Source organism: Mixophyes fleayi, chromosome 2, assembly GCF_038048845.1.
Source record: "Mixophyes fleayi isolate aMixFle1 chromosome 2, aMixFle1.hap1, whole genome shotgun sequence".
NCBI classification, from domain to species: domain Eukaryota; kingdom Metazoa; phylum Chordata; class Amphibia; order Anura; family Limnodynastidae; genus Mixophyes; species Mixophyes fleayi.
In genome coordinates, this window is record NC_134403.1 from 372,647,996 (window position 1) to 372,665,045 (window position 17,050).

Here is a 17,050-nt window from a genome sequence, read left to right on the forward strand (position 1 = left end):
CTGAATGTTGGGCGTCACGTCACGCTGACAATTCAGTGAGCAGCGCAGAGGAGTCGGCGGCAAGCAAGAAAATAGAAGACAAGAAGAGAAGGATAGAGAAGAAAAGGTAAGTGAAGGAACAGAAGCAAAGGCAGCATGGCACAGTATGTTAGGAATTTAGACTGTAAGCTCCAATGGGGGCAGGGACTAATGTGGATGAGTTCTCTGTACAGCGCTGCGGAATCGGTGGCAGCATATAAATGGTGATGATGATGTATAAAATATATATATCTATATATAGATATCTATATAGATATCTAGATCTAGATATATATTTATATCACACTGCGCATGCGCATTCATGCTGCCGGCACTTAGTGAGAGGGCGGAGAACGAGAGTTTACACGCAGGCGCACCATCCCGTTCACTGCCACTGTCACATGATCTGCAACGCGCATGCGCATTGCAAATCTTCCTGTGAATAGTTTTCATTGGCGTCCGAAAAGCGCAGGCGCGATGTTGCTCGCTCGCTTCGAGCGCTGTGATTGGCGGATGTTCTGCGCATGCGTGCACCGTTCTCCCGGCTCGGGAGCCTTCGCGCCATTCGAAGGAGTGTGGGGTGGCGCGTGCACGCGTTTGGGTCACGTGCCTTAGGTCAGGGGGGGCGGTGGAGAGCGAGACCTCGACCCAAAATTACCTCACAGTGGGGGGTGCGATATCCCCACCGACACCCCGGGATCGAGCCTGCGGCCCCAGAGATATCGCCGTGACAGAGCCCGCGACTCCGAGCACCCGCTGACGTCATGAAGGGGTGAGCTGTCACATGGTGTAATGTGTCTGTGCTGACCCCCAATACTGGCCCTGTCATATGTACCCTGTATACCCCACTGACCCACTAATACCACCCTGACCCCTGTCATATGTACCCTGTATACCCCACTGCCCCCTATACCACCCTGTCCCCTGTCATATGTACCCTGTATACCCCACTGCCCCCTATACCACCCTGTCCCCTGTCATATGTACCATATATACCACCCTGACCCCTGTCATATGTACCCTGTATACCCCACTGCCCCCTATACCACCCTGACCCCTGTCATATGTACCATATATTCCCCACTGACCCACTTATACCACCCTGACCCCTGTCATATGTACTATATATACCCCACTGACCCCTATACCACCCTGACCCCTGTCATATGTACCATATATTCCCCACTGACCCACTTATACCACCCTGACCCCTGTCATATGTACTATATATACCCCACTGACCCCTGTCATATGTACCCTGTATACCCCACTGCCCCCCATACCACCCTGACCCCTGTCATATGTACCATATATACCCCACTGACCCACTAATACCACCCTGACCCCTGTCATATGTACCATATATACCCCACTGACCCCTATACCACCCTGTCCCCTGTCATATGTACCCTGTATACCCCACTGACCCACTAATACCACCCTGACCCCTGTCATATGTACCATATATACCCCACTGACCCACTAATACCACCCTGACCCCTGTCATATGTACCGAATATACTACACTGACACCCATATACAGAACTGATCCCTATATACTACCCTGACCCTGTCATATATACCCCACTGACCCACTAATACCACCCCTACCCCTGTCATATGTGCTACACTGCCCCCTATACCACCCTGACCCCTGTCATATGTACCGAATATACTACACTGACACCCATATACTGAACTGATCCCTATATACCACCCTGACCACTGTCATATGTGCTACACTGCCCCCTATACCACCCTGACCCCTGTCATATGTACCATGTATACCCCCACTGCCTCCTATACCACCCCTACCCCTGTCATATGTACCATGTATACCCCACTGACCCACTAATACCACCCCTACCCCTGTCATATGTACCGAATATACTACACTGACCCCCTAATACCACTCTGGCTCTGTCATATGTACTGCACTGACCCGCTTATACCACCCCTACCCATATGTACCAAGTTTACCTCACTGTCCCCTTTATACCTGCCCTAGCCTTGTTACATGTGCTCTGTATATACCGCCTTGATCCCTGTCATATGTACTTCACTGCCCCCTTGCTCTGACCCTACCTCTAGCATATTTGATGATGATATGCTCCGTATAGTGACCGACCCGTTATATGTATCCTTTTTACCACCCTTACCTCTGTCATATGTACCATATACACTACGCTAACACCCTGTATACCTCCCTGACCCCTGTCATATGTACCATATATACTAAGTTGATACACTCGCCACTGTTATATATACTACACTGACACCCATATACTGGACTGATCTCTATATACTTTCCTGACCCTGTCATATGTTCCATATACACTACACTGACACACTGTATATCACACTGACCCCTATGTACCTTCTTGACCCCAGTCATATGTACCATACAGATTACTCTGCTGTCCATATACCACACTGACCTCCTATCTTAACTTACACTTGGAGACGTAAACTGTCACACAGTAGAAAAATACAAGACATGTAGTAGTAGGCTGAATCCAGACTGTTACATGGTGACACATTATATTTTAGAACATACTCCACTGTATTACAGTGTAACACTGTACCACACAATCAGCAGTGAGCCGAAGTCAGGCTATCCGACTATAATGCATAGTGACACACAGTATACACTAGTACATACTATATTACATTATGCACAGGGACACATATAGTATGATGTACATCCAACATACTATTTTGTTATTTGTGGATGTTATTGTGAATGCTGAGTGTTATATATAATTTTTTTACAGGTATTTGGGAGACTTTTTGTGAAACATTTTAAAGACAGGATATCCCATATTAAGTATTAGGGCTGACGCCAGGAAGGTGTTACATTGACTAAACACATTTCTTTAGCTTGAATGCATACCAGGGGTTGCCCTTTGTGTGTGTCCTGTGGACATATCCCAATTGTAGTGAACCAAATGGTTCTTGTTAAATTGCAGATTGCTGTTTACATCCAATTTTAGATCATGTTGTACTTTCTGAGCTATTTACTGATATATTAATGTTATATACCAGTGCAGTCTTAATGGTGCCAGGGTTGGTTAAAAAGATAGAGGGCTAGATTACCCCCTGCTAACTTCTATAAATAAATAAATAAAAAAAACCTATGAAAAGGGTCAGCAGAACCCATTTAGAATGTGAACCATCTATACTTCTGTATGAATCACCAGTACTACAAAGTGATGTGTAATAGTCCTTGTATGGAGTGCTTGTGAGCAAATAAACACCATTCTGCTTGCAAGAACCTGCCTGACATCTATTGCCTGCTGTATCCTGTGACCTACAGATTAAAGTTAAACTCTAATCTGTTCCCCAGCTGTCCTGTGTTGAACCCACAGCCCTGAGTCAACGCTTTGCATGCAACCCGCAGCCCTGATCCAAAGTAAGCGGTCAGGGTAAACTAACCACTGTCACCTGCAAAGAGGTGCTGCAGTAGATATACCTAACACCCATAAACAAGCCGCTCCATGTGCCTGTGAAGGGGACACGGTGCGCATTTGGCACTTGAGTGTCTGTTGGCAGAATACCACCAATAGGAGTGTTTAGTAACGGCAGGTCACTGACTGTAAAAGGGGGAACCCCGAATCAAGCCATAAAACCACAAATAACCTCTATGTATCGCAGATCCCATCAGACCATCCCTTTCACTCCCTTCCAGGATTTGTAACACTTGTCATTGTGCTGATAGCTTTGCATGCCGTGTGGTCCAGTTGCCAATTGGTGTCCAGTAAACCCTTTTGTAGTTCAGTATAGGAAAGGCAATCAATGACATGCTTGGCACATACTAAATGTGCTTTGAGAGCTGTGACTGTTGTAAAATTATGATGACTGTACCTGAGAAATGCTGCTCTTAGGGCAACCCCTCAGTGTAATGTAATTAGGTAATCAGAGATACAGATAGGATTTTAGTTCTGAATTATTTAGTGAATGTTTCTTCCAATAGTAGTGTGTGAGGTGTCAAACCATTGTAATTGTGTATGTGGGATCTGTAATGTACAATCTGCTTATAAACATAAAAAACTATTACCTCTATAGTTGCTGGTTACATGGAGAAGTTGCTGTATGAAAATGGATAGACCAAGAAATGTTGGACAGTGATACGTCTGTTCAGTTGGTCTCTGGTCCTAGGATTGTTTGGTAAATTAAGTCTCCCTATCAGTCAGGTTTTTTCTTTCTTTTTTTTTTTTTCTTTTTCTTTTAAAGTGCCCTAGAAAAATAGGAATCTGGTTTATATATGGTCAACACCACAAACTGCACTAGAGTTTAGTAACAGGTGGCAATGCCGGGCATGCCTGCCCTGGTGCTTCTACATGCAACCATTTTTCCAGAGGCTTTTCCAGTTCTGTAATACAGAATTGTCAAATCCAGTCTAGTTTACCAGCTGTAAAGGGATGGGGTGTAAATGTGAGTGAGATGCAATCGGAACCCATAATCTTTTACTCGGCAGCTTTCAAAACCTCACATCCTTTTTCTTCTACATAAACACCTTAGATCCCTCAGCCAATCTTTCATGCAACATATGCTGGAGGAAATCTCTTCCATTGTGTGCGGTCCATTGGCATACTAGCATTACACATAAGTAGTGCATGGCTTTCTAATGTATCCCAGTTTAATGGATAGCTAATATGTTTTGAATAATGATGGATATTTCACATACTACAGAGATAAAACCTGTCAGTGAGAAGACACTGCTGCTACTGGAAACAGGAGAGCGTAGTATTGAGGTCTCGCTGTAGAGATCTACAAAGAGCACATTCACTTGCCCGCAGTGGATCTGTAGATTGAGCTGTAAAAAGGGGTTTTCTGATGAAAATGCTACTAGTTGTAATCCATTAATTAGTTGCGCCCTTTTTAAACTGATGTTTAGGTTGAAGGGATGTTGGGTAGCTAGTAGAGGCAGTGCCCCATGGTATATGCTTTAATACTGGCATACTGTTTATGTTACATTGGTGAACACTTGGGTGGTTCTTGTATTTGGTGTCTTTATCACAGCATTGAGGGAAGGTTGCGAAGTGGATCAAACAATGCAATAAGTGGATGTTTTTGTTATATGTTGCTAGAAGTTTCTGTGTATAGTTATTCTGGGGGTATTTTATCAAACAACCCTAGTTTTTATTTTAGTTAAATGTACCTTGAAAATTATTATTGAGTTTAATGACACAGCAAAACTCCTATGTAATTTGTTTATGAATGTATAAAAATAGCCCCAGCCATGAATGGGTTAATATCTTGTGGGTAAATTCTTGTTTCATAAAAAGTTTGATCTTTCACATATTCTGCCTTACCTTATGATCCTGTAGGTTAGTTAATGCTAATAAGGCAGTTCAGTAATTAGCTGTTTGTATCAAACACATTTCCATAATATTGCACTATAATGTAGTATATAATCTTGTGCTACGTGATTAGCCTGTGGCTCTGCTAGCAGGTGCAATAGATGAAACGTCTTGCCCCAGCAGCGCAGGACGGAGGTGTTTGTGGAGGGGAGGTGTAGGATATTTGGGATGGGCTTATCAACTAATCTAATGGATATACAACTAAAGTACTTGATACTATAAATAGTGTCCATGAAGAGGAGATGTTTAAAGTGTTAAAGGAAAGTGTTAAAGGTCAGATTTTAGTTTGGTTGTTGAGGTGCAGTCTAATATACGACATAGAGATGCAAGGTGTTGGTAAATGAGGATCATAGGTGTAGGTGGTTGGCTGACCAGAATGCATAAGGCAAATATAGATGAGACATCTTATGGAGGGACATTAGGTATGAAAATATATATATTGTTAAAAGTTAGCGCTCGAACAAGACCAGTTAAACACAGGAATTCTAAACTGAAAAAGTCATCATTACTCAGTACTTGCTGAATCAATTCTCTTGATCTTGTACAGTGATTGGTTTATACTACAATAGGGGAGACTTTTATATATTAGTTGGTAATGTTTTACTGTGTTACATATCTCAGGTACACTTTTATGTGTATTGATGCTCCTGTTAAAAAGCAATTGCCATTTTTCACAACTGCATTTTTTTTTCTTTTTCAATGATTTTTTTTAAAGGCGTTTGTTACAAGCCCGTCCTCCTCTGTCATGCTGCCCTCATATAACAAATAGGGATGATCTGGCTGCTACCTGATGCTGATGTTGAAAGCAGACTACTGCTTATGAAGATGCAGCTGCTAGCGCTCACCTCCCAGTAGGACTCAGTAGATCAGAATATTCTATTCTGATCTACTATCATCTGACCTCATGTAATCTGCTCGGTACAGTCCAGGGAGAGGAGGTTTGTCTGTTCCCTCCATAGTTCATTAGAAGCCCTGTCTCTGCTGCGCTGTGAGCGCATTGCGTTATTGGCTTTGCAGCAGGTTCTCATATTTGGTATATTATTTACCATGTTAGAAAAGGAAGAAGAATCATTTTATGCATTTGTGGAAATAAAGTATAAATGTACAGGGCTTGCAGTGTGCAGAATTTTGAACGTTTCCTGTAGAAAAGTTTTTCTGGGTACTTTGTACAATTCTGGTTTTGGAAGGCTGCTATCTGACTAATAAAATGCTTCATTGGTTCAACCCTGATCATTGTTATTTCTTCACTCATTATGACCCAATAGCTGGGATTTAGAAGCAGTTTGCTGATCTGAGTCTGGTTTTCCTGTAAACCTAGGAAAGTAGATAGGAATTACAGAACCAATCGTAGTGCTGCTGTGGCCAAACGTACCTTTCCATTTAACGATGTGTTATGCTTTGGCAGAGCTTGTCTGAAAGGCATGCACATCTGTTGTTCTATTGTAACTAGACATTCTAGATACTGTGCTGTAATGTCTGTTATTCCTAGAAGCACAATTATTTATCTCGTTGAAAGTCAATCTGAACTAAAATTCCAAAATGTGATATTGATAATGGCTTGGCATTAAGAGATGAAATGCACATTTAGAGCGCATATGTTTAAATTTCAAAAAGTTATACAGGGTTATCCTGAATAGTGTTGTTTCAGCAAGAATGGAGAGCACCTTATTTTATTTATGCTGCCTGCTTTTCACATCCTACATATTAATACTGCAAGGTTCTGCCTGCTGAATCTAACAGGGATACTTAGATTTTTTTTTCCCCTGCTATCAAAACTTACTTTCATTAATAAAAATCAGAGGCAGCATTCTCATTAGATTTAAGCTGTCTGAAAGTCTTTGTGCTCCTGGACCCCTTTTGGTTGTGTAATCTTCAACATATTTCATCTTGGGAGGTGTAAACTTAAGCTGTGTAGAGACACTGACAAAACAAACATTCCTAATGTGCCATTTTACCTGCAACCAGAATCTATATCCTTCATATAACCCTGGCTACCTTCTTAGGAGTGTAAATTGTACCTTTCACCCTAGCATAGGTCATAATGTTGGCTGTTTAGATGCTACGGTGCTGAACTTTGTAAGTGGATCGTAAAGAAGTAGACAATCGCAGTGATGGGGAAATGGATTGCTGTTGGTGGAATTGTCTGGTAATTCTGCGTGGACCTTACACCAAACACGTTCTCACGATACATGTGGTTGTGATGAACGTCTTAGACTAAATTTAACAAGCAATAGCTGTAAATATATTTTGGGCTTGGTGGAGTGATCTGCAGTGGGATCAGTTTCAGGGCACCGCATTCCTTCGCAGGACGGTCAGAAGCTATTTATAGCTATGAGCAATGCAACCATCGCTGAATTCTGGTGCGTATAAAATACTTTTCACAAGCTCCAAATTTTAACATTTTCATGAGCTGCAACAAGAATCCATTTCTTGTATAGTATTTCTTTTGGATTTATTGTTTATTCGTGGTCTGTTTAATCACTTAACCTAGTATGGTAAACTAATTAGGTGACACTAGAGTATACAAAGCTGAACAGATGCCAATCGTCGGATTGCCAATGTGTCCTGAAATTCCCTGCAGTGTCGGTCTCTAGAATTCACTCCAGTTGGCATTAAAAACAAAGGTGGTGTTGCCCTTTAATTGATGTCAGCTCACTAGTCTGTAGACTGATGCTTCGACCACGCTCCCCCAATCACATGCTCAGCTGTCGTTCTGATACGTTTGTGTACTTTTACCAGGATTATGAAAGGAGTGTTGCACGGAGAGATCATTGCTTTGTGCTTTCTCACTGCATGAAAGATGATGTGCAAGTTAGCATGTCCCTGCCGTACTGCTGCCATGTCTTGCGTACTCCACATGCTAGAGAGCATTAAAGAATTAAGACCTTTGAATAGACGTAGAGAACAGAACTAGTGGCCAAACAGTAGTGCAGAAGATCACCTCGACTAGATGGCAAAATGTACTGAAGAGTGCAGATTACATTAACTACTGGAAACAGCATGTAAAGTATTTGTTGAGACCATGGGTGATTTAGGTGGGAATAGCCGTAGTGCGTAGTGTGACACTATACTGAATGGCAAGAAAGTTGAGCTTTATTGCTGAGATCTTCATTAAATGTTAAAACATAAGAAATTCAGTATAATGCTGTATTTTTTTTTTTTTTTTTTTAATGCATTATGTGGTTTGTGCGTTGTGTATGTACTTGAGGTAGTCATAGATGTCAGACCTTTTACACAAGTTCATTTCGTGGTTGGGGTTCCTCAATTAATTGTGACCTGTTTATTTTCCTCATTATTATAATTTTGATCCTTGTTTGAGTTTTAAAGTGAACAATTAATAATGGTGATGTTGATGTAATATCATGTAGCTTCCATAATTCTCTTGTAGTGATGTAAAAACTACAGATTTGTTACAATGCTTTGTGAGATGGGTTTTGTTTTCTGTTCCTTTTCTCTGCAAATGTTTTCATTCTCTGCATTTAAACCAAAATATATGAACACATTTAAAACAACACTGTCTGAAATGGATCTTTGTTATGATAATTAAGCATGTTTTGTTTTGTTTCAGTAGCCGGATCGAGTTGGGAGATGTAACTCCACACAACATAAAGCAACTAAAGCGGTTGAACCAGGTCATCTTCCCAGTGAGCTATAATGATAAGTTTTACAAAGATGTCTTGGAAGTTGGGGAGCTGGCAAAACTTGGTAAGGTGGTTGTAGAGGAGTAGCTTACACTGTGTTTGGCTGAAAAAGGCGATGACCTACAGTTTACAAAGTGAAAATAAAATTATATATAGTGATCCAGATATATATATTTTCATTTGAGTGAAATGTCCGAGGCTTGAGACTGAAATGACCTATGTTGGCTTTGGAATGTTTATGTTGCTCAAGGAAGTATTCGAATAGTGAATGAGTTATTAATAGAATGAGCTGTGTCTTATCTCCAATATAGCAATAGTGCTGTATCCAATTATTGGTGACCTATGTACTATTGATGCTGATTATATTGTCTCTTTATTTTAGCCTATTTCAATGACATCGCTGTGGGAGCAGTATGTTGTAGGGTTGATCACTCTCAGAATCAGAAGAGACTTTACATCATGACCCTGGGCTGCCTGGCACCGTACCGCAGACTAGGAATTGGTATGTAACCAGAGTACAATATGAAAACCGTTATTACAAATGAACGTTCCAGCTTGCGCACTGTATAGATGCAGACCTGTGACTGCACTAAAATTGCAGATTTAAAGGACAAGTCAACCTTTGTGGCCTTTCTGTTTTTAAAGGGTCTATTCTGTCCAGATAAACCCTACCCTGTAGCTAAACATTGGTTAGATGCATGCTGTAGTAGTATATCTAATATTTGCCTCTTCTGCAGGGCTTTTGTGTTCAGGTGATTTGGGTGTAAGCAGTGGTCTGTCACAGAGGTGGAGCATATACAGAGATCTGATGTCGTGTTTGAACTTATTAGCGGCTTTGGTGTAGATATAGTGGTTGTATTTGCAAAATTGACTGTTTGGTTTCCAGCTACTGATGCCAGGCAGATGGTTAGTGGGGATCAGGTGTTAGGTACTGTCCTATGGATTGTGTCTAACTAAAAAATCAAAGGTGGAATAGGAAAAAAGTCACTTACGGTTATTTTTTTTACATGCAGATTTTTCATTTTCTTGTAAAATAACATAAGCCCAAATAGTTATCTACTTTAAGAGATCGTTGCTTTTGTATTTTTGTATTGAATATCAAAGATAAAGGAGTACACTGCATGAATTGGAATCATCAGATAGTTGTCACTGATACAGTTGACATGTAGTTAACATTGAAATTCAGGTTACCTTTCAGTCATTGGTGTTAGGTTGGTTTCAACAGATCTACATCTTTCTATTGGGAAAAATAATGGTTTTGTCTTCACAGGAACAAAGATGTTGAACCATGTTTTAAACATCTGTGAAAAAGACGGCACCTTTGACAACATCTATCTGTAAGTATGGTCACAGCTCATTTGATATGTGCTAGTCATGCTGATCTTGCCTAATAACCACTGTGTTGTTTTGGTCTCTGCCTCTCCCCCCCCATAGTGTTATTGGTAAGGGTGATTCAATCAGGACTCTTCCATACACTCCTGTTGGACTCCCCCAGTGACAACATGACATCACTAGGTTTCCTGTCATTAGTCACTGAATACTGAATCCGTTATTTCTCACGTAGAACGGTCCTAGTGATCAGTAAGTCAGAAACCGATTGTCTGTTCCTGCCCCTTCATTTGACCCCTATGGGAATGCACAGTCCTTTTTTTAGAAACATTAACTGAAATAATTTTCTCCATATTTATAGTGTAGCTGCCGCCTGCACAGGGGGATAAGTCATTGTATTGGCTGGCCTTTCTCTGTCGCTCGTTCTAGTGTTGATAGGGCTGCGTTCTTGTGACTGTTGTCTCTGCCCCAAAATGGCTGCTTCCACTGTGTTTAGGGGGATGCTCCACTTTAATTTTGTTTTTTCCCGTTTATGTTTATTTGTTCAGTATAAAGTTATTATCATCTGTACACATATTATCTTGTGGTTTTAGTGCAGATATCTTCTGTTTCCTTATAGGCATGTCCAGATCAGTAACGAGTCCGCCATAGATTTCTACAGGAAGTTTGGCTTTGAGATAATTGAAACGAAGAAAAACTATTACAAGAGGATAGAGCCGGCCGATGCTCACGTGTTGCAGAAAAACCTGAAAGTTTCTTCTCCGGCGCAGAACGCAGACGTGCAAAAGAGTGAAAACTAAACGGGAAAATGAACAAACCCTTTTCTTGCACTTGCTTGTCGCCAAATATGGAAAGAGACCCGTTGAGTTTTACTCTGATCATACACTTCTAATATCTCTTCTTCCTTCTCCACTTGAAAAAAAAAATAATTAAAAGCTAAAAAAAAGTGTGTTGAATGCTTCTTCAGAGAGCTGACAATCTCACATATATGTATATTGTTTGGTTGAACTCTGAAATGTTTTCCATTCGTGGAGATCATACTTGCAGGGGAGTTATGGATTTTCTTGTGGCTTTTCAACTTTTTCCCCCCACCAATTTGTTTGGAAGAGTGAGTGGCTTCAGTCTGGAATAGTCTTTAAATAAAAACTAATTTCTTTTTAGCATCCTCTTTCTAAACTCATTGCTGTTTCTTTATTTTTACATAGTGCAAATTGTCTCAATTACTCGTTTGTTAGAGTCAACTCGCTTACAAAAGTGGGTGCTGAATGGAAGCGCTCGGCCATATGGTAACTCCTGTCGGGGAAACGTTAAGGATGTGACGGAGCTACGTTTAGCCTGTATGACTTCCGGTGGTAACTTCATGCAGCTCTTTCTGGATACTTAAATCTGTTTTTGAGAAATCTCAGCTCACTCGCACCTACAGTTATAACCCATTTATACGGGAACCAGTGCTGACTAACCTTCATCTCTGGGTCTTCCATGTAATTAGACTGAGATGCGAATGTATACTGCTGATTCTATACCTAATATGTACCACTTCTCCAGTATAGAAGACTTCACGGCCTATAGAATTGGGTCAGTTTATGCTGTTTTATCTTGATGGAGATTTGGGTATATCTGTTTTATTAATAGTGACATATTTGCTCTCTGTATAGTGAGTGGACATTGAGAAGACTTGTAGGTGACCAGTGTCACTTGTCTCATGTGTCCTAGAGTCTGAGACATTTATGTTAGGTGGAGAGTACATCCGGCTAGATGGGGTGGGTAAATTACATCATATTGTAGTAATAACTCAGCTGTCATTCTGCTTTCACAGCATATGGGTTTTCAATATGGAATACGATTGCCTTCACACTTCAGAGGCAGCCATTGGTGGCTTAATCCAGTATTAATAAGAACACGATGTATCCGTTCTCTAGAAACCAGTTACCTCATTGAGACATGAGCCACCATGTGTCTCAGTGATACTAGTTCCTGATGAATTGGTCCAGCCCATCAAGTGGCTGCAGCGTCTGACAGCGGGTCTTCCTAAAGCCTTATTACCTATGTAACCTATAGAGTCTTTCTGATGCGCAATACTTGTCAGATGTACCAACATGATCATACATTATCCTAGTACTCTGTGCTGTTACCGTGGCACCAAGTGCAGTATTGTGTAGACCATATAACACGTTTATGGCGTTTGTCATTTTATGTTGTGGGGTGATTTCTTCCATCTCTTCCTTGAATGGCTGTTGCTAATTTTGTGGCATTGATTTCCTATGTTAACAGAACAATACATATCAACTTCATTTGCAAATCAAAAATAAACATTTTTTTAATTGCTTTCCTGCTGTTTTGGGGGTTGGCTTTCTATAGACAAAACGAGACAATTTCACTGTCAGCAGGTGGTGGATTTACCTGATATGATGGCTCTGGTGGCTGCACTGATGGCTATACCAACATACTGCGCCCATATTCCAGATATGTGTGAAACAAAGTTCAACTTAATAAGTGCTCCTGTTTCTCCTACTCTTATTATATTCACTGTTGTATTTTAACTGAAGATCGTCTACATGTTGCTGTATTTATAATGTCTTATTCTTCACCTGTGCTTCCCTTGCGTGATGCTTATCCAGTATGCATTAATATAACGAAGCAGATGTACATTGGGCTGATTCTCCTATATGCTTGAGGAGGGGGCTGCGCTGTGGCTGCTTGTAGGACCAAATTGTCTGTCAGACCGTGCTAGTAACTTCTGGTGTTTTTATTCTGTCATTTTGCATGTAATGGTTATACTGTAACTAACACAGTCCTGACACATCCAGTCCACTTACCAGAGCCCCTTGGGTGTTTGAAAATGTTTATAGAACACACTTTCTACCGTAAAATGCACAATCTATAATAACTTATTTGGCCGATTGTAGTCTGATGTGACATGATTTTTTCCACTTTACCGTGTTTTCCTTGTGAGTATGCGAACACATCCTGATACGTTGTCCTTCTGGGGGATCTCTACACACAAGATGGACTGTGACATTAGGGAATGCAGAACCTAACTGGTATATTGAGCTTTATTTTAAAATGTCATTAGACATTCAAGAGCTATCTGTATTACTAAACCTAAAATACAACTATTGTTACATAAACAAGCTGCTACAGTTCCCAGACATCTATATGTAAAGGATTAAATAGTTTGATAGAACTTGCAGTATTTCATGTTAAATTATATTTCTGCTGCAGTTGAGTGCAAGCTCTTCTGTTTTACTGTTTTTGATTGACACTACAGTCAGCCTCTCCCCGACCCAAAACAATGTGCAACCTATAACGCTCCTAAAAGGTGGCTCAGGAATGTCACTCACAAACCGAAAACCTCAGAACATAATATGACCAGTACACTGTACATTGTTATAGCTGTATACATGGTAGCGCCCAGAGATGTTTATCTACTGTTCATGTTATGATTGGAACACCTGACAGGAAGTCTGCTGTGTGTCGGAATATAATTCCTCTACATTCACTGATAAGCTCCTGAAATTTATATAATTTGCAGCTCCTTTATATTGCCCAACCGGTACTTCAGGGCCCTATAAATACGGCCAGGTAACTGTTTGAATTGACCACTAATTATCCCACATTGTTTCTTGATGGGCAACTTTACCTAGTGTACATGAGAAGACAGTCTCTCAGCTCTGTATTATAGGTAATGTTATATGACCAATTAAAACACGGAACCGCTAAGGCGCTGATACATAGTAATGAATAGAGACCCTGGACTAGCAGTTGTAAAGTGTATAAATACTAGTTGAGTCCATTTGTTACTATGTATCTGCTTTAGTGACCTTATGTTGTATGTTACAAGGAGGCTGACTGAGTGCACCTACTAAACACTTAATTAGTGACTGAATCTCAAACTGTTGTGCCTTACCAACTCTAAATATCAATTCACGGAGCTGCTGTTCATTGGTTAAGTTTGTTACTGCCCAGTTAGCCCTGTAATATGAAAACCATACATTTATATCATTGCAGGTGGTGTTGCTTCTTCAATACGGTGGTTAATTCTTGTGGTGTGATTATTAGACATGCATCTCACCAGTACACCATGGTTGCCCCAATTCTTCAGTATTTGTTTTATCCACGATTCATTCTCTGATATAAGCATAGAGTGCACCACCAGAAGGTTTATTTTTTTTTATGAAATAGACCATTTTCTTGGATTCATATCCTAGATTTTATTTAAAAATGTCTGTGCTACATAGCTGCAATTCATCTCCATTTAATTAACCTATTTTAGGAAGTTTAAGCTTACGGAAGGCAGATAAGCGCACACTTTTGATGAGGTGGTCTGATAAAGCACCAAGTATTAAGAACCACAAATGGACCACAAAAATATAAGTTGTGATTCTTCTATTTCGAAAAGATAAAAACAAAACATATTCTGCATTTATAGGGAAGCTATGGTGTCATTTTATTAAATGACATTTTGGAAAACCTTATCACTTACAGCTATAACAGACAATGGCTGCAAAGTTGAGAAGGTTTCATTAATGTCCAACATCTTGTGTTACAAGATGCTGTTTTACATTGGATCTATACATATGATAGAATTTAATAAATGGTGTTTGTATAATCAGTCTGACTGAAGGATTCAGTGGTACATGTGTGACTGTTTATGTATATTATGTATACGTGTTTACTGATCTGCATCCATAACATATTAAAGATTGTACTAATATCCTCTATTTGGTAATGTTGATATGTAAATCTGAAACAAGATTTTATAAGAAAGAATAGGAATGAAGAAAGATATATATTCCAGAAAGGATTATTTTTATTCTATTTAAGTTTTGTTTTCTCTTTTCCCACTCCCCTTATTCACATATCTTTCCCTTGTCGTGGCATTTCCCCTGCTCCAATTAATTTAGGCAAGGGTGCAGCGCAGAAACGACTGGTATAGTATTTGGAAAATGTTTGGCACACTCACTGTAGAATTGAGAACTGGAATGGAAAATAAGTTTGCAAAGTTCTTTTCTTGGCTTCACACCATTGTGGAAAACCACTATACACTAAAATGCTTTATATAATATGGAAGCTAAAAAATTTTTTTTTTATTTAGAAGAGGCATTGCATAGGAAAACAAGACATAACTATATACGCAATGCACTACACTATAGACAGAAGAATATTCGCATTACCATCACTGAGGAGGATCAGAGTCACTAGTGGCTGCGGATCTGTCCCCCGTGTGGCCTCGTCCTATCACATACAGATGTCACATGGGACGTGCACTAAGTGACAGGTGCTGTCCTATGGCAGCAGGAAAACAGGTGTGGTTAGAACAAGGTGTGAGGGCAGGGGCCCTGGGGTTGTGGCTAGAGCCCCTTCAGCTAAGGTACCTGGGAATAGTGCACACTGTGGGAGCAAGCTCGATCACTAGTGGCTTTCCCCATGATTCACAATGTCCTGCCTGTGTAAATGCATCCCAGGGGGTGGTGCCGAAATAACACTTCCCATCCCCCTGCCTGAAGCCAGCAAGCGTGGCTTTAATTTTTATGAATATTTGTTGATAACACTAAAATCTGTACATTAAGGTTTAATTAACACTAAGTTAATAATTTTTGTATATTTTGCTGAAGGGGTACTTATGTGACATTAACCACAATGGGTCTGATGACTCCCCAGTCATTGTCTCCCCTCCATGTATTAGGCTCTCTCATCCCTATCCATAATCCTGTTGGAACCATAGTGCAGAAGGGCACAGGGAGGAAGAATAGCAGTTATCACAAGAGCAGAGGATGGTGATCAATGTAAGTAAGGCAGACAAGAGGAGGAATCATTCTGAGGATGCTCAATCACCGTAAAATAATAAAAATATTACTTGCATCCTCCATTTTAAGATTATTTGCAGAATTATCTTTCTATCAATGCCACAGTTTTACTCAGTACTTCTTATTGTGGTGGGTGCACCATGCCATGAGTGATGAAAGTGCACCACAATATGGACGGCATTTTTAGAATGTGACACTTGCCTCAAAATTATTTCCTGCCGTAAAGAGATGTAGCTAGTGGTAAACTACAAATAAGTAGCTGTAGGCAATGGGATTAGTATGGATCAATTGCAAAACCCAGTACAAGTTACTTCTTACTCATATAGGTGGAGGTTTATTAAGCAAGGACCACATCTGTAATTAGATGTGGTATAATAGACATGGTCCTTGATGCATTCCCCCCCAATTCAAAAGATTTTTTTAATCAACAGCTGTGAATCTAATGATTGTCAGACATTCAATAAAACAATCCTAATATGTGGCACATGGTTCTTATACTGGCAATTATGTTGTCCCTTTTAAAAAAAAGTTGATGGAGGTATATTCTTTGCTTTACAATGCTTAGTGGAGCTGTTATACTTTTATGCATTTATCTAATATTTTGACATGCTTGTAGGACAGAAGAGGAAAGAGTGAAGGTCTTCTCCAAATGGGTCACATATAGACATATAACGAATATCTATATAACATGGGGCTTGTAAACAAAAGATGTTTGGGATTTTTGTTTGCTGATCCAAGTTTGAATTCAGCAGCCATATAGGGTAGGTGGTTTGTAAACAAAAGAAAATGTGCTACATAAATGCAGTCTCTGGCCAGTGGTCCTACATGCGTAAGTTACTGTACATTGTGAATGATTGTGCACCATCTTCACAGGGAGGCATAGGGCATGATA

The 17,050-nt window shown here is 40.2% G+C and overlaps 1 protein-coding gene across 2 annotated transcripts; it reads left to right on the forward strand.

Annotated features, from left to right (window-relative positions):
• Positions 1 to 515: 515 nt before the first annotated feature.
• Positions 516 to 11,519, forward strand: NAA50 (N-alpha-acetyltransferase 50, NatE catalytic subunit). Of its 2 annotated transcripts, none has more exons than XM_075197418.1 (5): positions 516 to 790; positions 8,950 to 9,086; positions 9,405 to 9,524; positions 10,293 to 10,359; positions 10,971 to 11,519. In XM_075197418.1, the coding sequence occupies exons 1-5, from the start codon at positions 783 to 785 to the stop codon at positions 11,149 to 11,151; spliced, it is 513 nt and encodes a 170-aa protein (XP_075053519.1). In that variant the 5' UTR covers positions 516 to 782; the 3' UTR covers positions 11,152 to 11,519. The 2 variants fall into 2 exon arrangements, with proteins under 2 accessions (XP_075053519.1, XP_075053520.1); XM_075197419.1 differs by having other exon boundaries at positions 8,953 to 9,086.
• Positions 11,520 to 17,050: the final 5,531 nt, after the last annotated feature.